We start from the raw sequence: 25,382 nt of genomic DNA on the forward strand, positions 1-25,382 counted from the left end.
AAAATGTAAGACATAGTATCATATGGCTATAATATCAGTGAGGCACTGTTGGAATCAGCCAACTCGTACAAATACCTGGGTGTCACACTTCATAGGTATATGAAATGGCATGATCACATAGTTTCAGTTGTGGGTAAAGTAGGTGGTAGACTTCCGTTTATTGGTAGAATATTGAGGAAGTGCAAGCAGTCTACAAAGGAGATTGCTTACAAGTCCTCCTGCGACCTGTTCTAGAATATTGCTCAAGTTTGTGGGACCCACACCACATAGGACTAACAGGGGATATCGAACGTATACAGAGAAGGGCAGCATGAATGGTCACAGGTTTGTTTAATCCATGGGATAGTGTCACGGAAGTACTGAAGGAACTGAACCGGAAGACTCTTGAAGATAGACGTAAACTATCCTGAGAAAGTCTATTAACAAAGTTTCATGAACTGGCTTTAAATGATTACTCTAGGAATATACTGCAACCCTCTACATATTGCTCACATACGGATTGTGAGGATAAGATTAGAATAATTACTGCACACACACAGACACACAGAGGCATTCAAACAATCACTCTTCCTGCAATCCGTAAGTGAATGGAACAAGAAGAAATCCTAATAACTGGTACAATGGGATGTACCCTCTGCCATGCACCTCATGGTGATTTGTGGAGTATGGATATAGATGTAGAATGAGAGGGAGGGAACTGGGGAGAGGGAGGGAACTGGGTTTATAGGAGTGGAGGGTGACCAAACTTAACAAATGGGGAAAAAACATCTGAGTAATGATATAAAAAAAATTCCAAATCTAATTGTGACAAAATATTTCTTTGATAATTGTTTTAATTCTTATTGATCATCATCTGGAAAACATATTTTCTCGCCAAACCATTACCCTTTGCTCGTTTGTCTCATATGAATTTAACTTGCCACAGCAATCAAACGGATGTCCCTACAACAGGTACCTACAAAGAAAGTCATTCATTCACTCACTCACTGTGTTTCGTAAATTCCATCATGAAGGAGAGCTTTACCACACGTGAAATGAATCAAGTCATTTGCCAACAGACAGATGCAGCCACTAAAACCTGCTTCTGTAAACTATATTAATAATAAATCACAAGTACTCACATTTATAACTACAGGAATTACTTCAAAAGCACTCTTTCTTCTTAATATTACAAATATCGCAGTGTAGTTGCAGCTCTCTGAGACTGCAGATGTGTGTCCAAGTTGCGCTTGCGTGTGTGTGTGTGTGTGTGTGTGTGTGTGTGTGTGTGTCTACTGCTGACAAAGGCCTTAATGGCCGAAAGCTATGATTGTGTGAATCTTTTTATTGTGCCTATCGCAGCTCAGCATCTCCGTTATACGGTGAGTAGCAACTTGCTTTCTTTCTTATTGTTACATTCCATCCTGGATTTTCCATTGTTTGATTTAATATTACAAAAAAGTGCGTATTGTGGGTGGAAAATTCCACTGATCTTCCTCTTAGATTATTCAACTGCTATTTTATCTACTATTTCACATTAAGCATTTATATAAATTAACTGTTTCAGATAATGCTATCAGATATGAAAGTAAATAGTTTCATATGAACACGATTGTCAGCACGAATTTTCATCCCCAAGGCCCAATAATAGATATATTACAAAAAGAGCAGCACATATATTAGCCTCTTACTTTATTTCTAAATCTGAGAATTTATATCTCTTGTCAGATGGCCACTAGCAAATTCTTAGAGGCTTTTGCATCACAAGATACAACTCCGTTATGAATTATTTTGTGGGATGCCAACTCCACAAATAAGTTATTTTTACTTTTGGTATTGTGGTTGTGAATTTCACAGTTCACCCTAAACACCCACTTATTATTAACTATAATTACCATAATGTAGTAAATGTGTTGGCATGTTGATCTACATGTCACAAGTTCCCTGTAGAGGTTTCTACAAAATGTTTGGTTACTGACTTTACAAATATTCTTGTTGAAAACTTCCGCAGAATGAATACTTTTTTCACCTGCTGCATTATTTTGCTAGACTGTACCACAGGATAGTATCTGACGAAATTACAAAAAGTACATTAGCAATGGCACCTGCAGGTGAACCCAGTAAAAGGGATTTCAAAGTATCAAGCAGGGACAACTGATTTTGGGTCATTCATCCACACAATGGTAACATCTCAGTTTTTTATTCATCAGGATGCCAACAAGTTTCACAACTGAAGTTTCATTTGTGTGCGCCCATTGATCCACACTCATGGTGCCTGTTAAGTCATTTTTCATTTGTCTAGAATTGCATAATATAAGTTTTTGTAAGATTAAGGAGATAAGCTGTTTGCTATTAACTAGTTGTGAGCCTGTTCCAGGCTGTGTCTAGTATGTAAGTGTTGAGACTCATCATCAGCATACTTATATCATCATCAAACAACAAAAATTTTTAAAGCCATCCTATGCCTTTGGTAAATTAACAATTATGAAAAGGATAGATAGCTACTCACCGGAAAAATGGTGCACCAAGTTGCAGACAGGAACATCAAAAAAGCGTTACACACTAAGCTTTCAACCAAAGCCTTTTTTCAGAAAAAGGAAACAACATAAACACATTCATACAAGGAAGCATACCTCACACACAAGGAATATATATCTAAAAACACAGATGATGTTTGTTTGTGTGTCTATCGACCTGCCAGCACTTTCGTTCGGTAAGTCACATCATCTGTGTTTCTAGATATATATTTATCTGTGTGTGTGTGTGTGTGTGTGTGTGTGTGAGAGAGAGAGAGAGAGAGAGAGAGAGAGAGAGAGAGAGAGAGAGAGATGTGAGATGTGCTTGCTTGTGTGAATGTGTGTATGTTTTATTTTCCCTTTTCTGAAGAAAGCTTTGGCTCAAAGCTTAGTGCCTAACAGCCTTTTCGTTGCACCTGTCTGCAACTCAATTTGTCATCTTTATGGTGAGTAGTGAACTATCCTTTTCATAGTTGTTGACACTCCAACCTGGACTTACAGTTGTTCAATGTCTACAGTAATTATTCCTGTGGTATCAATTCTCAATGTGGTCCACTATTTTCTATTGTTGTCCTATGACTCCACTCATGAAAGGTAGGTCTTGAGCAAGATAACAGTTTAGTTTCCCTTGTAAAGTTTTAGGATATATACAATCAAAGGCCTTGGAATATCACAAAAAATGCTAAAGGGGTAACTTATTTTGTCTAGTTCAACTGTAACTCTGCTTGTGACAGATATCGCTCTGAAGAGAGTCCTTTAGAGAAGCCAATTTAATCAGCTGTGTAAAAGCTATAGTCAAAATAGTGGTCTAAACATGTTATAAGCTTCCCACCGAAAAATGTTTGAGAACTCATGAAGGAGGGAAATGTGCCTCCAGTTATGCTAGGTCACTTGCTTACCTTCACTTTTACAAATGAAGGTCGCTAATGCACCCATTCATACATCATGACTGACTGACTATGACTCAAGTGTGGTACTATCAATTCAGCACAAGATCTCAGTGCTTTGTTGAAATACCATCATGAGGAGAAGATTCTGGTGAAGCTTTTAACAACTGTGAAGGTAAAAAGTATGTCTGCTAATGGGGTAAGCAATTCCTGTCTAAATAAATCCAATGAATCTGGTTTCGGTGGTCCCTTTGATTTCTGCTGCTGTTAAAAACGAAAATCACTGAATCTACTGGCCATCTGAATCTAATGTCATCTGTCTCACAGCTACTGTCATCTGACAGCTGAATATCACTTGCCTTTATGAGCTGCTTCATTTCAAGTCTAATGAAGCTGAAAACTGTCTTTATTTTGACTTTGGAATTTTGTATTTTTTTCCCTGGGGCAGGGTTTTTGCTTTTTCAAAGAGACAATGAAGAACTCCCACAGTATTGCTTGTAGTACATTTTCAAGTTTTGATTAAGTTCAGCCCTCTGCATTAAATAAAGCTCTCTCCTCCTGTCATAATATACTTTGGTTCCAGATGCTTACAACCCTTTTCTTCAGCTCAGACTGTAATTGCCATTGACCTGTTGTAAAGGAAAATTTGAGAGAAAGTATTACAACAAATTTTTAGGAAAACTTAAATTTTCCATCAATTTGTTCCCATTGTTCATCCAGTAAATTCTCTCATAAGAGTGTGATCACATCAGTAGTTATGGCTCCGCGAGACAGTACTTTTCCTTTCTTAAATAATATGGAAGAACACTGATGTCCCTCGCCAACAAAAAAAAAAATAATTTTTGAATGTTTCTGCACTTCATGAGCCAATTCTTAATAATTTTGGGTCAAGAAAAATAAATATAACAATGAAAAATTTTCCTTAGCTCTAGTTTCTGTGACACGCACTAAGAGGAAGTATTTCATATTAACGGATTAAGAGAAAAGGATACATTTTAATTATATATGCTAATAATATTGAAAGTGTATTGGAATTTTTTTAAATGACTGCTACATTTTAAGAATTTTAAATTGCTGAAAGAATACCTCGCAGATGGTTGGGTCTGAACAGAATCGTGGTGGCTGCATGAGATCACTGTCTTTTAGCTTGCCTCTTGTTATGGAGTTCCAGAGCGTCCCTATACTGAGAACAACAGTAATCCGCAAGCACCACTTCATTCCAATTGCCCTGATGTCTTTGTTGCATAACAGGAATGTCTTAATGGAAACTTCCTCCATGTTCATCACTAACGGCTCCACAACTAGGAGGGAAAAAGTCTAGGTGGGAGTGGATGAAATGAATTTTAAGGGACATGGTGCATCCAAGGTTATGGTATTTTTGCAGGAGCACTGTCACCAACTGAGTGTAGTTATCATCTCTTTTGTTGCCTAAAGAAATCCACGAACATCTGCTTGAAGGCTTCCCAAGCTTCCTTTCTTTCCCCTCCAAAACTTGGTCAAATGCAGGATCCTTTACAAGTTCTCAAATTTGTGACCCAATAAAAATACCTTCCCTTACTTTTGCATCACTTAATTTTGGAAAGTTCTCTCTTACGTACTTAAAGGTCCATCCTTCTTGGGTCATACCTTGGACAAAATTTTTCATAAAACCCAACTTGACATGCAAGGGTGGAAGAAGAACATCTTTTAGGTACAGGACAGGCTCGGCAATGACATTTTTCTCGCTGGGGTTAAAATTTCTCGCAGGCCAGTCTACTTTAATATAATGTGATTTCCTATGCCTACTGTCCCACGTATGTAAAAAGCAGCAATGTTTTGTGTACCCCAGCTGCATTCCTAAGAGTATTGCAATGACTTTTAGATCACCACAGAGTTTCCATTTGTGTTCTTGATATCTCATCGAGTCCAAGAGGGTTATCATATTCGCTTATGTCTCCTCCATGTGCACTGCATGACCAACAGGAACAGAAGGAAGATGGTTGCCATTGTGGAGTAGCACAGCTTTCAAACTAAGCTTGGAGGAGTCTATGAACAGCCTCTATTCAGTTGGATAGTGGTTCAAATTCAAAGATTTCATCAAGCCATTAATGTCGCAGCAAACAACAAGACTGTTTTCTCCTCCAAAAATGGAAGCAGTTCAATATGATGTTTTCTGTACTGTGAGGTTGTGACATCACTTTCGAGAAGATTCCATTGCAGTAGTCAAGACACAAGAATTTCTGCCTTCTTCTTTGACAGGTCAAGGTCTCTAACGCAATCACTCAATTCCGCTTGACTCAGTCTGTGTGGTTTATCATGTTTTCCTCAAAATCAGGGTCACAGGATGTGGAAGGCTTCTTCTTCTTCTTCTTCCACACTGTCTTCATTTTCTCCTTTAAACACACAATTTTCCGGGGGAGGAGGAACTAGTAAACTATCTGAATGCCGAATGAGTCAATTAGCAGTTCGAAGAATTGGGACTGAACTTTTCTTCATACACAGTCCTGCCTATATAGATGGAATCAAGCAGAAATAGCAGTCATTTGTGTGGTCTGTAGGCTCCCACCAAACCACAGGCACAGTGAAAGCAATAGATCGTTTCTCACTTTTCAGCCATTCTTGCAGTGTAACTGAACATGTGTTGCAACATGTATGTGGAGCCCATGACTTATCCTGGTCCCCTACTTTCAGGCCGAAATAATCCTAATAGGCAGTCTTCACAAGAGGCATCAGATTGCATTTCTGTGGAGAAAATGTTATTTCACCACAAATGTAACAAAAATTATTCTCCTTATTTACACATTTTCGTGGTATTTTTACAAATTTTACACCACAAAAGCACTTTCAAACCAGAAATTCTGCTTCAATTACAGTAGAAACTATATGAAACTCTCAGTCACAGCAACAGTAACTTTGTTTAAGACTTACAAACAGCTTAAGAGCATTAGTGGTTCGTTATTGGAAATGTGTGCCAACTACAAAAACAAAATTTACCCCAAATTGAAAATGTTGACTCTAGAAATGAAACATCACTTTAACTCCAAAGCAAAAGCTAGTCTGTCATTTTTATGGTGATTTTTTAATCCAGCAAATGGAAACACATGAGAATTAACTCTTTTTGAGCCGGAAACATTTTCACTGTTGGCCAGTGTATCCAAACCATCTATTATGGGGCTCATATAAGGGGCATTCAAATGAAACATGGTCGCTAGTGTAAAGTAACGATAACGATTTAATTAACTCAAAAATATAGTTATAAACAGTACATATACTGAAAAATATGTTGCCAAAACTGTTGGCACATTTATCCCATTGCAACACTAGCCAGTCGATTCCATCCTTGAAGAAGCTAGTAGGCTGCTGTCAGATCCAGGCATGGATCCAGTCACACACTTCGTCATGGGTGGTGCCCACGCTAAAACCAGTAACCGATGGATCTCGTCCCCGGTGATTTTGCAGTTGCCCAAGAATAAAGCATTCACTTCTGCAACTATTTCCAGTGTGATGACATGAGCCTGTCCAGGACGAGCATCGTCTTCTAGTGACTCACGCCCCTCAAGGAATCGTTTGCACCATTCCACAACACTTGAATGACTCAGACTGTACTCACCATACAAAGCCTTCATCCGTTTATACATTTCATGGCCTCCAACTCCCTCCACCGCCAAAAATCGATTCACTCCTCGTTGTTCCTGCTTACTGACCTGCACATTCAGTAGTGAACGATAAATTGTGTGACCACCTTCTCTTCATTGTGAAACAACACTGGTGCTATGAAACATCAAACGGTGCAAACGTGTCAGTCTCTCTACTAATCAATGGCGACACCATACCCGCAGTTACATGGTGTCATCTTATGTGTAAGGCAAAGGTAGACGCACTGACCACGTTTCATTTGAATGAACCACATATTTCATGCAGGATAGTTGGATGTAAAAGTAAATTAGCAATTGCTGCTGCATTATATCCTTCTATTCTTGTTTGTAATGTTACTAATACACCAGAGTTAATGGGATAGTGACATAAACATGTCTCAGAACAAATTACTGAAGTAACATGTGATGACTATTCTTATGGCAACAGATGTTCGTCTGGAATAGCGGAAATCAATTTTAATTCATCTCTGATACTCTAAGAAATATGCATTGTACTTCTACTGAGACTCAGAATGTTAACCACATGATGTACAGTTAGAAATGACATTAGACATAAGATAGATACTTTGCCATACAGCTGCTTGTGGTATTTCCATGATCTTAAACCTAAAGTTGTTAAAAGTAGTGGAGCACAGTCTTCAAAAGATAGCCTGAGAAAAAAGGTTTTAAAAATCTAAGCAAAAGACACAGTAAAGAGAACATTAACAATAAAATTTTGCACAGAAGCAAAAAAATGTTACCCGGAAACCAAATGACAAAGAGAACAATTTTATTAAATATGCAGAAGCAATAAAAAATGGAGTGCAGAAGGAAAATGACTGCTGCATGAAGAACACTGAGAGCATAGCTGATGGATGTGAAAATTTGGTTAGACACATTCCATACACAAAAGACTTTCAACACAACACTGCTCTTAAATAGATTCAGTGGTAATTTCTGTCCTGTGACTGTTGTAATTATTTTTAAAAACATAAGATATAGAGGTCTTACCTGCAACAACACCCCAATGGCAACACAGATTGTGTGGATGTCATACTTTATCAGTGACTCCGTAAGTTTGAAACCCATGCATGACAGTGCAGAGTAATATGCTGCAATGGTTGTTTCAATGGCTGTGTTCTTTTCTTCTTCTTCATAAATTAACCATTTCTCATGAAGCTGAATAGCTTTTTGATATTCTGAATGACAATCTTGATTTTATAGAAAAATCATACCATTAGTTTTATACACATTTCCTTATCTAGTTGTTTACACTTTTGTAATGCACAGTACATTGTCAAAATATTTGTTGGCATACCTGATTCTGTTATCTCAAAGGTTTTTCCAAATAACTCAGCCATTTGTTGAGCATTATAATATAACAAATACAACTGTTTGTTTGTTGGTAGGTGATGCAACAGTCCGTATATGGTCTTCCCCAGATTACCCGCTGGTATAGGAACACCCAGAAGAGCAGACAATGTAGGAACTAAATCAATTTGTGAAATAATTCTTTCATTATCAAACACAGAGCTGAAAATACAAATATTTCTCTGCTGTATTATAAAGTGAATTATGCTATAAAAATAGAAATGTGTTTTCCTCACCCACCCAATACAAACAAAGCAAAACTGGGCTAAAAATGCAATTTTTTCTCTTGAGTCAGTGGAAGTAGCCATCACATTTAACAGAACACCTAATTAACAGCTGAAGAATTAAGAGCAAGGAACAAGAATGGAATCAACTCAGTTCATCTCTCTGTTGTTTGACTGGGAGAGAGAGATAGCAGGATGCCAGGCAGATCTTAAATAAAAACTTCTGTCTCCATAAGACTGCTTGCTAATTTAATGTCAACAACTTCCTCAGTAACATTATCCCAGTAATTGAATGAGCACACCAAAATCTCTTTGTAGTAGGTAGTGTTTGAAACACACTCCGTATCACGTTCCCTCAGAATACCACTAAGGGAAGCAAGCTGTAGACATAGGAATAACATTATTATTCTCATTATTCAATGTGTGTGTGATTTGTTCTCATTAAACCCATCTCAGTGAAAGGTAACTTCAAACTGATAAACTTCCAGGATCAGAGATGACATGGAACCTACGAACAGAAGTACAAAGTACCTCTTCAAGCCAAGCTGGATGGCTACAAGGATCAGCCTGAAGATTCAAATAAGTGTGAGCTGACTTGACTAACACATCAAGGAAGGAAGGTGAACTACCCTTTTCCAGCTCCACAGCCAAGCAAATATTTGGGTGGATGTAATTAATATGTTCTGAAAAGTTCTGCAAACTCCCACTCCCATAAGACTCAATAATAAAATTATTGTCTACATATCTAAAAAAAAAAAAAAAAAAAAAAAAAAAAAAGCATGCAGGTTTCAATGCCACTGACTCTACAGCAAATTTATCACACTTTTTCATAAAAATAATGGCAACAATAGTTGACAAAGGACACCCCACTGCAACTCCATCTCTGTTCATAGAACTGGTCATTGATTAAAAAGTAAGTGGAAGTCAACACAAGTCAAAACAGGCTAGTTAACACAATACCAAACCTAACCTCAACTAACTGTAATAAATCTGACAGAGGCACATGTGTGTAGAGAGACCACATCAAACCCTACCAAAAAAAACCAGTCAGTCAAACACAATCCCTTTAATTGCCATATGAAATCTACCAAATTCCTACTGTGATGTACACACTGACCTATTACTGGGTTCAACAGAGAAGAGTTTGTTTTGGGTATATTGTATTCCACAACACCTATAATACTGACAATAAGCCTCAGAGGAATTACTTCCTTATGGATCTTCAAAATGCAATACACTCTAGGAGGTACAGAACAGTATGATTTAAGACTCTTAATAATATCTTGTGACAAATAACTTTTCTCCAAGATCTTCCTATTACAACTAGTCTCAGGTACATGGGCTCATTCAGTAAACACTGCATCTTATGAAAATAATGCGGCTTCTCTAACACAATCATAGTATTGGCCTTGCCCACAGGTAAGATAACAATATCAGGATCCACTTAAATAAAACACAAAGCAAATCTCTCTGCTGCTGTAATACAGGGTGCGGCAGCATTCATAGCGTAATTTGAATTGCATCGTACAATGACGTACTGCAGGAACGAGTGCCAGCTCATGCTGCATTCATGTACTAATGAGCCGTTATACTGACAGTGATATGGAGCGGTGGAGTGCACAGCATCACGTCTTTGCTGTTGAAAGTTATTTCAAGAATAACAACTCTGTTATTGCTACCCAACGTCTATTTTGGCAACATTTCAACTTGGGACGTCATAGGAAAGTTCGAGATGGACGGACCATTGTGAGGTCGGTACATGCATTTCGAACAACAGGTTCTGTTTGCAATGGCAAACCGGGAAGAAGTGAAAGAACTGTGCGGACACCAGAAGCCATGGAAAATGTTCATGCTGGAATATTGTGTAGTCCAAAAAGATCTGCTTGTCATCATGCGCAAACTGTGCATACGTCTGATCGCTCATTCAGGAGAATATTGCACGAAGATCTCCATTTTCACCCATATAAGCTGCAGATTGTTCAGGAAATTAGGCCTCGCAATTGGGTTTCACATGAAACATTCTGTTTAACCATGCGTGATCTCCTTTGCCAAAATCCACAAATGTTGCACACCAACCTGATTCAGATGAAGCTCATTTTGAGTTATGTGGTTCAGTGAATAAACAGAATATGCATTATTGGAGTGATGTAAACCCGCATGAACTGCACATCAAGCCCCTGCACAGTTCTCGTGTCACAGTGTGGTGTGGAGTTGCTTCCTTTGGGATTATTGGCCCTTACATCTTTGAGGATGACATTGGTGCTGTCACCAGTGAACGCTACCTAAAGATACTGCAAGACTTCATTCTTCCCCAATTAGGTATGGTCGATGTGGATGTGGAACAATTACAGTTTCAACAAGACGGAGCGACCTCACATACAGCCAGAATTTGCATGGATTTCTTGCGACAGAGATCTCCGAGTAGAGTAATTTCCCCGTTTAGGTGACATTTCCTGGCCACCTCGCTCATCTGACCTTTCATGTGCAGACTTTTTCCTTTGGTGCTACCTGAAGCAAGTAGTGTTCCGAACAAGTTGTGCCACCATTTTTGAGTTGAAGGATTGCATCAGAACTGCCGCCAGCAATGTCCCAGGGAATACTTTACGCCGAGTTACGGAAAGCTTCCAACACCGCCTAGATGAATGTGTTGTGCAGAGTCATATTCAAAAAGTAATTCATGCGATGGACAATGACTTACACATTAGTAAATGGCATACCTTTACCTATTAATTGACATAAGAGGTAGTAAATAAATTACAGTTACTGCCTGATGGTGTGTTTTTAATATCCTACTATGAACACTACCGCACCCAATACTACACTTGGGTGAACATGCCCTTATCAACACATGACATACTTCTTTCCTAATCGCCTCACGAACATCAGCAGGAAGTTTAAAAACAGCCTGTTTGATAGCCCTTATAAAATCAACTGGCAAATGTTAGGTTAGGTTTGTTGTCAGATGAACTAACCTGTTTCGGCATGTATTTGGCTTCCACTCAAAAGTAGGTATAAACCAAAAGTTAGATGTGCTCTCATACGTAGATGTGCAATACTTTCCCAGGATTCCGCCAATAAAACTATATTCCCCCTCCTCCATCCTCTCTTCTCTCTCCCCCTCGCTTCCCCCCCCCCCCCCCACTCACTCAGTCAGTCACTCACTCCAGCAAAGTCATTGGTTTGAGGTTCGACACGTTTTATGTTTCTCCTTACACAGATATACAGTTGTAATGAGTATAAGTGCAGATATTTTTATACATGGTACCTTAATATGTACATACATCAGTGTTGTGGTTGCTTTTTTCTCATCAGTCTTCCCGCAAATGTCACAAACTTTACAATCTGATGTTTTCTGCATGGGCATACCTGCGCTGCAATGTGGACGACGCCTGTCAGTACAGATTATCTGTTTTGCGTCCATAAATCCACATTTTAATATTGGATCTGCTGACCCAGGGAAAACAGACATGGCTTGCTTTTGCCACACATACATCGAGGTACTATCCAACCTGAAAACATGTGACTTGTAATAGCTACAATTATTAGTCTGCAAATGACTTAAATTCTGATGTAATTTTGTTCAGTACACCATCCTCAGCCACCTATAGAATTTTCAGCACTTACACTCATTTCACTCTGTATATCTATAATTTTTTTAAATTATCCTCCATACAAACATTTACGAAAACTTCAGGCTACTGCATTCAATAAATTTACAACAGATGTATACTTAGAAAAGGGAGAATTCTGTAGCACAATCAAAAATTACTCAAAAAGAATTCAGTCAATAATCAAACTAAGAACATCAACATCAGAAATTATGAGTGAGCTTCAAGAGAATTCTTTTATTGTCCTCTGACCGACTTCTTGCAGGATGAGATCAGATTCCACCTGAACCTAATTTTATGGAAACCTCTGCACTATTTCAGTTTGGAACAGTCACCAAAATTTAAAGCAAATGCCAAGTCACAGGGAATCTACATTTCACCATCAAGTTTTAGTATAGACCCTTTACTCAAAGTGTTATTCTTATGAGGGTGGTTTGAAAAGTTCTCGGAATCACCACGAGAGATCAGCGCAAGGGCAACAAGTTGTTCACGTGATATTCAATGGATTGTTGCCTGTAAACATGTGCCACATCAGTGGTCTTTGAAGAGAGCTGTGGCGGTGACGCGGCTCTCTTGTTGTTCCTGCGTAGTTGTGATGAAGCGAGCTAAGATATTTTTACTTCCCCTCTTGTTTTGCCATCTGCCTCCTTAAATTTCATTTTTTCATTATTGAATTAATTAGCATTAACATACATGAATGTAATCTGCTTTTTCATATAAGAGAAAGGTTGGCCCTCAGTTTTAAAGAATTTAACACCAGATCTAATTTTGTGCTTGGTTTTAGGTGTGTAATTGATTTTCTAATTTATTTTGACTATTCCTAGGTAGTACCTTTTGTTATAGGGTGAAATAAGTAATTGTTTCGCAACTTAAATTCTATTGTTTACATGTAAACAAATACAAATTCTGTACTAATTATAAACGTTTGGAAGACAAAATACTAGTAATCTTAAAAGTATCTATTTGGCTCTATTCAAAAACATGTTAGCAAAACCAGCCCTTCATTAATTCAAAAGTAATTAACAGTTTTGTCAAAGTATTGTTTACATGACGGTATGGGTTAATTACATCATTTAAACAAATAATTCGACTCTAATCCTTGCTGAAGAAAAAACTGTTAAAAAGACAGAATTTTTCGATGTGTTCAGTTAATTTAATGAGTTAAGATTTAATTGTACAGGACCTATTATTGTGATGACATATAAGGGGCCAATTTTTGGTCCCGAGACAGTCAGTCCACTGTCGAGTTTTAGCCGAGAAACCTGTGTTGGTTAGAATAACAATAATGCTTGAACTTAACTGTGGAATAAGTGCTAAACAATTAGGCCATGTGTAAAAACAATGACAGTGCCTGCTCCATACATACCTTTCTATTCTTCAAGAACTGTGAACTTTGTGATTAGGCTTTTACTGCTCGTAGATGTCCGACACTAAACTATTGTAGCAGTATGTGGATGTTCGCCTGAAAACTATTACTGGGACTGACTGATAGTGAAACAATAGTGCACTGGCCAAATGACTGTGTATTATTAGTGGGTTGTGAACAGTGAAAGTAAAGCACAGTGAAATGCAACTGTGCACCTATCGGCTACATTATTTACAGTAGTCAGTGTCGGAATCCACAATCATTTTTTTAGCCAGTGTAGCAACACAGTACGTCGACACCGAGGGCATCAAACAGAGATATAAATAAAGCAGGCCAAACCGCCACATAGTGATTTGCAAAGATGGTGAAAAAAAAATTAAGATTCAAGCAGTGATTAAGTACTTCATAAAGAAAGGTATGAAAGCAAAGGACTTTCATGCCAATTTCCAGAATACACTGGGGGACTTGGCTCCTTCATATTCAACTGTTGCCAAGTGGACAAATTAATTAAATTTGGTTGGGAAAGCTTAGACGATGATCCATGCAGTATTCAGCCAAAATGTGTCACTACTCCAGAAATCATTGCAGAAGTGCACAAAATGGTCATGGAGGACTGCCAATTGAAAGTGTGTGAAATTGCTCATGCTTGCCACATGTCATCTGAAAGGGTATATTACATTTTAACTGAAGAATTAGAAATGAAAAAAATATCTGCAAGATGGATGCCGTAACTCTTGATGCTGGATCAAAAATGGACATATCGGAACAATGTTTGGCCCGTTTTACGAGTAACGAACAAGATTTTTTTGCACTGGTTTGTGACCACAGATGAATCTTGGGTGCCCTACTATACCCCAGAGACGAAACAAGTCGAAGTAGTGGAAATTTGCTGATTTTCCGCCATCAAAGAAAGCAAAGGCAATTCCTTCAGCGCGAAAGGTCATGGCATCAGTAATCTGGGGTATGTGTACATTTTCTCCCCACTGGGCAAACAATAACTGGAGAATACTATGTAACCACCTGGACAAATTGCAACAAAAGATACATGAGAAAAGGCCACATCTAGCAAGGAAGAAAGTCGGCTTCCATCAGGACAATGCGTGCCCACACACATGTGCCATCAAGATGGCAAAATTACACAAACTAAGGTATGAATTGTTGCCACACCCACCTTATTCACCTGATAAGGCTTCGTAAGACTTCCATCTCTTCCCAAAACTGAATATTTTTCTCGGTGGACGAAGATTCACTTCAAACGAAGAACTGACAGCCGGAGTTGACAACTATTTTGCAGGCCTGGAGGAAACTGATTTTGAAAATGTGATCAAGGCACTGGAACATCGTTGGACCAAGTTCATTAATCTAAAGAAGACTACACTGAAAAATAAAAAAACGTTTCAGTGATGTAAGTGCTTTTTTTTTCTATTCCATTCCGAGAACTTTTCAAATCACTCTTGTAATTTAGTCACAGCAAACAAAATAATTTATTTAACTTATGAAGTACAAAGAAGATTACAGAAACAACATACCAATACAGTCCACTGAAATGAAGGGATGTGAAAGAACAAACTCTATAATCCTGAAGAAGTAGAAATATCAAACATTTGTTTTCCAGATAATCCAAGAGTGGACAGAGAGTAGGAATATCCAAGATTCCATGGCATCAATATATATGAAAAATCTGCTGCTATAGAAGTAGATGACACTGTGATGAATTTCTAACTGGAAGCAATCTGCATGTTACATATTGTACAACTAAATAATAGTATAACATACGTAGTCAGCCATTCACAAATGGTGAGAGCTTAAGAGAGGGCTAAAATTTAGAAGTCTCTTGTGGCAGTGTGCAAACAGCATGCACAGAGGCACTTTTAATCAATTAAAATATTTTAACAGCTGTACAATTTGTAATACCTCATCTCTAACTAACATCAAGGCATAAATGCAACTGCAATGACTAGGAGCTCTCAGGACAATGTGATTATTTTGAAAATGAATTTATTTTCATGTTCAGAACAGATTTTAAAATTCACTGACAAGAAAAAATTTCAACACCAAAAAATAATTAATGTATAATAATGAAATTTCAGAAATACATTGGTCTCGATAACATATTTAAGTTACTAATGTTGAAAGATCACAGGTTAACATAAGCTCGAGATAAGCTATTGCAAATGTGAAATGCCAGTACATTATTGACTGGTGTAACTGCCAGAATGTTCAATGCAAGCATGCAAACATGTATGCATTGTGTTGTTCAGGTGCTGGATGTCAGTTTGTGCGATGGAGTTCCATGCCTGTTGCACATGGCCAGTCAGTACAGGGACGGTTAACACTGTTCATGGATGACGCTGGAGTCGTTGACTACCAACATCCCATACATGCTCAATTGGAGATAGATCTGGTGATTGAGTAGGCCAAGGCAACATGCTGACACACTTCAGAGCATATTGGGTTACAACAGCATTATGTGGCTGAGCGTTATTCTGTTGGCAAACACCCACTAGAATGCTGTTCACAAATGGTGGCACAACAAGTCGAATCACCAGATTTACATACAAATTTGCAGTCAGGTGCATGGGATAACTAAGAGAGGGCTCCTGTTGTCATACAAAATTGCAACAGAGACCATAACTCCAGGTGAAGGTCCACTATGTCCAGCACACTGGCAGGTTGGCTGCAGGCCGTCAATTGGCCTCTTTCTAACTAACACACAGGCATCACTGGTACCAAGGCAGAACCAGGCCTCCACTCTGCCCTCCAATGAGCTCTTGCTTGAATCACTAAAGTTGCAAATGGTGGTGGTTTCTGGTCAACAGCATGCACGCTACATGGCATCTGGCTCGGAGCTATCCTTGAAGTAACTGATTTTTAGTAGTTCATTATGTCACTGAGGTGGCAAATTCTGCTCTGGTAGCAGCTGCAGATGCAATACCTTGCAACAAAACTATATGGCGAACACACAATTGTCTTCCATCTCAGTTGTGGCACATGGCTGTCCAGAGCCCGGGCTTCTTGTGAACGTACATTCTCATGACCACAGCTGTGAGCTATCATGTACAGTGGTCACATTCCTGCAATGTCTTCCTGCAGTGTCGCAGAAGGAACATTCAGTTTCTCATAGCCCTATTATACAACCTTGTTCAAACTCAGTAAGGTGCTGATAATGGCACCTTTGTCGGCTTAAAAACATTCTTGACTAACATCAACTCACCACGTCCAATCTCAAAGGTAATTGATGTTCACACCCACTATGGTATGCATTTAAAGCAGACCTCATTTGCATTCTTATAGCGGTGCTCCTAGTGCCACTCTTACGCGTTGGTGGGAAATTTGAATAGACATCATCTTACAGATCTGGAAATGGGCCTACCAACTTCCATTTATGTCGTACAACTGCTCCTTGGTGTTGAGATTTTTTTTCCCTCTCAGTGTATGTAACATGGATATCACAAGGTTCTGAGTATGCACTTGTTTTTCCCTTTAATAAACATATAAAAAATCATCTAGTTTAGTATTTACAAAGATAAGGAAATTAAAAAGATGCATATAATGATTGCTATACCTGGAATATCTCTGTACACAACTCTGCCCCACAGCAATAATTGGTACTGTTATTTCAGGTAGTGATGCACCACCATGACCACCAGAATCTTTCATTCCATGATCTCCACAGATAACCATGAGAGATGGTTTTCCTCCATTGGTATTCTAAAACACAACTGCAAATTCCAGACAAATGGAGCAATTTCAGGTTGTATAGTACACATTTCCTCCATGATCTGGAGAACGGAAGTTAAAAAAAATATTACTGTTCATACCTTGACAACAAACTGTTCATGTATTTTTTGTACAACACTGTCCATTTCATTAAGTTTTGTTCTTATATGATGGCTTTCTGGTCCCTCAACATGTCCAATGTGATCTAAGCCCAAATAATGGAGTACCATTATACTCCAGTCATCGGAATTCAGTTCAGATGGTAAGTTACGTGTAACATTGCTATCAACCTTCAAGAATAGATCATTAAATTACTGATTGCACACTATTTAAATACATGCTACACACACATTTGCAGAAACCTCTTACCTCCCAGAAATCAGATACAAAAAATGATGAAGTTCCCTCACTTCTTACAAATTTGTCTGGGTAAAGTTTCAGCCAAGTGTCATCACCATAGAAGACAATCTTCAGTCCATTGCTGACTGCCTGATGTAACAGGTTATCATCAGTAACAGCACTACTACCAAAATTGAGGATAACATCAATGAAGTTGGGCACTGAACCTGTTGTAAGAGCCTGCAATATCGAACAAACTTTCATTCATATGTGGTGGACATCAACATTCACTGAGTCATACATACAATAACTGTTGATTCTTTGCAGAAAACTTTCATGGGCTCTACATAAATGCCTTCTCAGTGTCTTTTGGGCTGCCTTCCAAAAGTATACTGAATATTACATTATTATTATTATTATTATTATTATTATTATTATTATTATTATTATTATTATTATCTATTTTCATTCATTCACTGTTTTCTGTAACTCACAACATGAAAGAGAATTTTCATGGATGTGGAACAAGTCAAAGTAAATATTAGCAAAAGAAGGAGCTGTTTGCAACTGCAATAATAATTATCTGTCATTAAACTACTATGAACTATTTGCATCAAAAGGAAAATCCACTTGAAAAAGTATAAAATTATGAGACATTATTGATGGTTAGTATTTACCTTCATTAGGCAGAATATCAGTACGCCAGATAAGCTGAGTGATGTGCCCTTAATTTTGAACATTCCCCAACCTATTCCTTCTCTCCTCCTCGAAGAAGCAAATACTAGTTTTAAAGCTGGAGTAGTATCAAATATTTTTATACGTGCCTATCAGCAGTACTGATATTTCACCCCCTGAAAATAATTCCAGACCACAATTTCTCTCACACAATTTTATGAACTATAATTTTATAAAACTTCCTGGCAGATCAAAACTGTGTGCCCGACCGAGACTCGAACTTGGGACCTTTGCCTTATGCGGGCAAGTGCTCTACCATCTGAGCTACCAAAGCACGACTCACGCCCGGTCCTCACAGCTTTACTTCTGCCAGTATCTCGTCTCCTACCTTCCAAACTTTACAGAAGCTCTCCTGCGAACCTTGCAGAACTAGCACTCCTGAAAGAAAGGATACCACTCACTCCAGGTTTTTAATTTCATATTGCTAGCTTAAAGTCCATATAGCCATATTGACATTTATCATAGGGCCATAATTAGGTGTGTACCATAATGGACTTTAGTTGAATTAAATCAGGTGATGTTGAGGACATTAGATTAGGAAATGAGGCACTTAAGGTAGTAGATGAGTTCTGCTATTTGGGCAGCAAAATAACTGAAGATGGTCAAAGTAGACAGGATGTAAAATTTAGACTGGCAATGGCAAGAAAAGTGTTCCTGAAGAAGAGAAATGTGTTAACATTAAGTATAGACTTAAGAGTCTTCCAAAAGTATTTGTACGGAGTGGAGCCACCTACTGAAGTGAAACATGGATGAGAAAAAGTTAAGACAGCAAGAGAATAGAAGATTTTGACATGTGGTGTTACAGAAGAATGCTGAAGATTAGATGGGTTGATCACGTAACTAATGAGGTGGTACTGAACAGAACTGAAGAGAAAAATTTGTGGCACAACCAAATTAGAAGAATGGATTAGGTAGTAGGACACATTCTGAGTAATCAAGGGATCAACAATTTAGTACTGGAGGGAAGCATTGGGGGTAAAAATCTTAGGGGGAGACCAAGATCTGAATACAGTAAGCCGATTCATAAGGATGTACTTCGTAACAGTTACTCAGAGATGAATAGGCCTGCACAGGATAGAGTAGCGTGGAGAGCTGCATCAAACCAGTCTTCGGACTAAAGACCACAGCAACACCATAACAACAGAGATATGTTAAAGGTCAGCATAGTCACCAGTTATACTGGTAAGAGAAATCTTTTACATCCTTGGTGATTTTTTTCTTTGTTAGCCTTAGGCAGTGGTCCAAGACATATTTCTTTTACAATAACCGTTATGAAAACCATCTTAAGTTGCACAGGATGAACATTTATTTATCGATGACCAGTTCTGGACTGATGATGCTGATGAGGTCCCATACACCAACCACCCAAGCGGAAAATGCCACAAATCAACAAGTTTGAGAGTAAACAATGTGGCTCCACATGAGCTCATCACTAACTCCAGCATGCTGGAGATACAGCATATTTCTCTGCCTCATGTTTCATCTTCCAATGCTGAAGATGTCATCAGAGGCAATCAAGATTCAGATAGCACTATCAAAGCAAAACATGCTAAGTGAGCCGAATCGTCTACACATTTCCATGCAACAATCAGTTTGTGACATTCATCAGGGCAATACCTAAGATCACAGTCATACTGAGATTGTGTAATCTACATTGACACCTATACTCTGCAAAGCACCGTGAGGTGCATAGCAGAGGACACATCCCATTGTATCAGTTACTACGGTTTCTCCCCGTTCCATTTACATATGGAACGTGGGAAGAATTACTGTTTGCAAGCCTCTGTGTGTGTAGTAATTATTCTAATATTATCCTCATGGTCACTATGTGAGTGATACATAGCGGGTTATGGCATATTCCTAGACTCATTATTTAAAACCAGTTCTTGAAACTTTGTTATTAGACTTTCTTGGGCTAGTTTATTTCTATCTTCAAGAGTCTTACAGTTTAGTTCCTTCATTATCTCTGTGACACTCTTACATGGATCAAACAAACCTGTGACCATTCATGCTGCCCTTCTGTGTATATGTTCAATATCCCCTGTTTGTACTATCTAGTACGAGTACCACAAACTTGAGCAATATTAAGGAACCAGTCACAGGAGGACTTGTACGCAATCTCCTTTGTAGAATGATTGCACTTCCTCAATATTCTACCAGTAAATGGAAGTCAACCACCCGCTTCATCCACAACTGAAACTATGTGATCATGCCATTTCATATCCCTACGAAGTGTTACACCCAGGTATTTGTACGAGTTGGCTAATTCCAACAGTGACTCACTGATATTATAGCCATACGATACTATGTCTTTCATTTCATGAAGTACACAATTTTATATTTCTGACTATTTAAAGCAAGCTGCCAGTCTTCTACACCACATCGAAATCTTATCAAGATATGACTGAATATTTATGCACCTTCTTTCAGACAGTACTTCATCATACACAACTGCATCATCTGCAAAATGTCTGAGGCTACTATTAATATTGTCTGAAAAGTCACTGATATACAGTATGAACAGCAAGGGTCCCAACACACTTTCCTGGAGCACACCACAAGTTACTTCTATATCTGACGATGACTCGGTACCTCACAAGATTTTACTTTTGTCAATAAGTGTAGGTGTGGTATCGATAGGGATTCCATTGGGCCCTGGAGCTTTGTTCAATTTTAATAATTTCTGCTGTTTCTCAACACCAAGATCAGTAACACTCATTTCAACCATATTTTCAGTGGTACAATGATTTAAATGGGGCAATTCTTCTGGGTTTTCCTTTGTAAAGGAACATTTGAAAACAGAGTTAAGCATTTCAGTTTTTGCTTTGCTAACTTCAATTTCAATTCCTGTCTCAGTCATTAGGGACTCGACACTAACTTTGGTTCCACTAACAGCCTTTACATATGATCATAGTTTCTTTGGGTTTTGTGAAACGCATTGCTCTACTGACAGCCAAACGTGTTTCATTCAGCATCTCTCTATCTATAGCCCTATGCTTTGTTTTAACCTATTATGTAGTAACCTCTGTTTCTTTTGAATTTTCTTTACAGTGACTGGGAGGGTCCCTCCCATTATGGACTGCTCTCCTGGGTTCATATCTATCCAGAGCAGGTCAACTTTTCTTTTGAACTTGAGCCACAGTTCCTGTACTTGTTCCTGTTCAGTGCTGAAAGTTTCAAGTTCCTCACTGATGTATGACACTACTGATATTTTATCTAGTTTACAGAACATATATATCTTTCTGGTTGTTTACGTTGTCCTTTCTACTTTGGTAATCATTGTTGCCAAAACTGTGTCATGGTCACTGATATCAGTCTCGATGAGGACATCCTCAAAGAGGTCAAGTTTGTTTATTGCCAATAGATCCAATATATTTTCATGATGAGTGGGGTTCATAACTATCTATTCTAGGTAGTTCTCAGCGAAGGCATTTAGTAACGTTTCACAGGATTTCTTATCAAGCCCACCATTAACAAAACTGTAATTTTTTCCAATTGATTGTTGGATGATTAAAGTCTCCAATGATAATTACACTATGACTGCAGAATTTGTACAAGTGAACTGAGGTTTTCTCTAAAGATATCGGTACATTAACAGATGAGTCTGATGGGCGATACAAGGATCCAGTCCTCATTTTATGCCCACCCCTGATACTGAGTCTTCCCCAAACAATCTCACACGCAACTTCAATTTTCATCTCTGTGGATTTGAGTTTCTTGGTTACTGTGACAAATAAATCACTTTCATTTTCTAATGGCCTATGCTTTTGATATACACTCCAATTTTCTCCAAAAATCCCACTGCCATCAATCTCAGATTTCAACCACCTTTCTGTACTTAAATTTATGTGAGCTTCACTGTTTTTCGGGAGCACTTAAAACTCTTGGCACTTTGTTGGAAATTCTTCAGCAGTTAACTATTAGGAATTTAATACTCTCACCAATGGCAAGTATTTCTTTTGATCTTGCACTGATACTTCTGGGTTTCCAACAAGTATCGTTATCTGGGTGGAAGCGGAGTCATCTAATCTAAAAAAACGCTTGTGTGCATACCGCACAGAGCCAGCTACCTGAGTAACAGCCTCTGATAAGTAGTATACACCTGACCCAATTAGGGGGACCCTGCAGTTCTCGGCCTATGGCATAAGTCCAGGAACTCTCAGGCTAGCCTGTCACAGAACCTTTGAAGTATCTGGTTCAGTCCTTCCACTCTACTCAAAACCAAAGGACCACAATCAGTTCTGAGGACAATGACAAAAATTGTGAGCTTAGTTGAAACACTATGCACAAGGTTTGTTTTTTCAATCTTCTGTGCCAGTCATTGGAATGACCCAAGTGTGTTCTTGGAGCCCAGATGACCGGCTTCATTTGTTCCAGTGTGCACCACAATCTGCAGTTGGTTGCACCCTGTTGCCTCACCTCAATGGCTGCTGGAATAGCCTCTTCATCATGTTAACCCTAGGACGCCTAAGGAGGGGTGGGGTGGGGGGGGGGGGTTCGTTGAACCCACAATTTTTTTGTCCCCCCTGCTTTTGGCCAAGTAACTTTCATACTACATATTCCCTTTGAGTTATTGTTTGTTGGCTATTTTATGAAATGTTAGTGTCAATATATTTTATAGAAAATTCCTGCTTTGAAAGAAAAAATAAATAAACTTATTATGGGTCCAACAAACCCCCCTCAGGCTTCCATGCTATAGAAATTTCCCTTAGTAGGATTTCGTATTTCCATCTCTACAACAATGCAAGTTTGTTTCTTGTTGGTTGGTATTCTTGATATTCACAACAATCATTTTACTTTCAGAGGAAGTGATTGCTGTTGTCAGTCAGCTGCTATTTATCTTGTAAACTTGGAGTGAGTGAGTGCAGTTCCCAACAGGTAGGCCTCCAGTAACTTTGGTGTCCTACATAGCAAAAACGAAACCAAGTAAAAACTTACTGATGTCAACAATGCACCAAGATAAAGGCACCGTTGGAGGAGAGAAGAATAAAACCGAGATAAATGCATATTATAATTCCACTAATGGTGGAAATGATACCATTGATGAAATGGCACGTATGTACACCTGCAAGAGGGAAACTAAGAGATGGCCTCTATGTGTATTTTACACTCTCATCGACATTTGTGCTATCAATGCAACCACCATATTCATCCAACAACAGCCAAGATGGAATGAAAGAAACACAACAAACGGAAACTTTATCATCAGCAAGCTGGGATGGAACTAGTGAAATTGCAGGTAGAAGAAAGAAGTGCCAATGCAAGAGGGTTATCTAACCAAACTGTTCAATCAATGGAGACTATTCTACAAAAGAAAATCAAAGGAGTGACAACAGAAGCACGTCAGCCTCCTGCAGGGAAATGTCGGTGCGATGTTTGTGTAAGAAAAGCTAAAGCAAAGAAGCAGAAGTACAACAATCTAAGTAAACCAAAACAGTATTGTCGACAGTGTCATAAACATGTGTGTAACACACATTCAGAAAAAATTGTGAAGTGTGTCTCTTGCCTTGAAGTTGAGGACTCAGTAGTCCATTGTATATGAACACATCTGTATTTTGTATTGTAATATGTCAATTTTTTATTCACTCAATCCAATATTTATAACAATTAACAACATTTATAAACCTATGCCTTAGTTAAAATACATAAACCATTTTGAAAGTTGTAATTTTTCGTCAGTAAAGTTATTTAATACCTGTGGGCTCGCTGAACCCCCCCTTAGGCATCCAAGTTAGAGAAAAAGGCTTGGGCGTCCTAGGGTTAAATGAGCCCTCCAAGTATACACGCATTGTGCACCTGGTGTCCTTTCCTGTCCCTTGCTGCCATTTCCCTAAGGGGTACCATCATTCACAATACATTTGAACTGCCAATGATAAATAGACTCCTACCCCTTTGTATTTGCCTCCTCTCGACACTGGACAGAACAGGTTTCTCCAGAACAGGTGACATGAGTCCCGGTGGCTCAGTTACAGCAAAAGACAGTAATTCAAATTTGTTGGTTACGGGGATCAGTACAACACCGTAAGACATCCTTGGTCCCCATCCATCCTTTCCCCGACACCTGGATCTACCATTGAGACGCCACCCCCAGTGGACAAGTAATGACAGATGCTGCACTTTCTGCAGAGGAGATGGGATACAAAGGAAAGGGTAGTTCTTGAGGTATCTGTACCAGTATCACTGGTACAAGACTCTCGGTAACTCTTACAACACACCGGTTTGCAGCAGCTGCCAATCATTTGACTGTAGTCAAGGTGATTTCCAGCTGCTTATGAAACCACTCATCCCATAATTTGCTATAAGAATTGAAACAAATACACAAAATGACATTTCTATTCAGGAAACACAAAAACCTAAGGTAAAAATTACTTGTTTCCTAAAACGTTTTGGGATTAATTGTAGTTGCTAGCAAACTCGAAAACAGAGTTAATTTACAATGAATGTAAATAATATGTAGGGCTACTCCTCTTTAAGGGAAAACTTGATGTAACACAATATATTATTTAGAACATCTGCTACAGTACCTAAATCATGAACGCTAATTTACTACAAATTACTCTTACATTATACAAAGGACAATAGCAGCTTTGGAAATTCTCAAAAATGCACATTTATTTGCACTGATATACAAAGTAATTCAGGAGTGATATACTCTTAGGCAGCAACTGTGAATCACAAATGCTAATTTGCTATGAGATAGGTTACGTATCCAAAACACTTAACAGTCTGTTTTGTAACCGTCTGAAAATTCTCAAAAATAACCTACTTCTCACTTACTTGAAGAATGATATTAGAGAAAATTGTTTTGAAGAATGACAGACCTATTGTTATTCAAAATTTTAAAAGAGCACGATTCAACTTAGGCCTAAAATTGATGATAACAGTAAAAGTTCATCACAACACTCACAAATGTTCAAATTTCACAATATAATCAATATTGATACAATCAACGAAAGAGTATGCAGAAGCAATGTAAACAGTAGGAGATGCAAACCTAGAACTTCAAATACAAATACACACCCT

The 25,382-nt window shown here is 38.4% G+C and overlaps 1 protein-coding gene across 2 annotated transcripts in view; it reads right to left on the reverse strand.

Annotated features, from left to right (window-relative positions):
- The window catches only part of LOC124798216 (GPI ethanolamine phosphate transferase 2), a 102,229-nt gene that overhangs the window by 53,911 nt on the left and 22,936 nt on the right, over positions 1-25,382 (reverse strand). The window contains exons 3-8 of one of the 2 annotated variants that reach the window (XM_047261521.1): positions 17,655-17,864; positions 17,387-17,575; positions 17,131-17,276; positions 11,958-12,100; positions 8,315-8,485; positions 8,008-8,207 (exon numbers count right to left, since the gene is read on the reverse strand). In XM_047261521.1, the coding sequence (XP_047117477.1) occupies positions 8,008-8,207; positions 8,315-8,485; positions 11,958-12,100; positions 17,131-17,276; positions 17,387-17,575; positions 17,655-17,864 (1,059 nt within the window). Of the gene's footprint in view, positions 1-8,007; positions 8,208-8,314; positions 8,530-11,957; positions 12,101-17,130; positions 17,277-17,386; positions 17,576-17,654; positions 17,865-25,382 lie in introns of both variants that reach the window. The other variant, XM_047261523.1, reaches the window with a different exon arrangement.

The sequence above is a fragment of the Schistocerca piceifrons genome, chromosome 5, assembly GCF_021461385.2.
Source record: "Schistocerca piceifrons isolate TAMUIC-IGC-003096 chromosome 5, iqSchPice1.1, whole genome shotgun sequence".
Lineage (NCBI taxonomy): Eukaryota > Metazoa > Arthropoda > Insecta > Orthoptera > Acrididae > Schistocerca > Schistocerca piceifrons.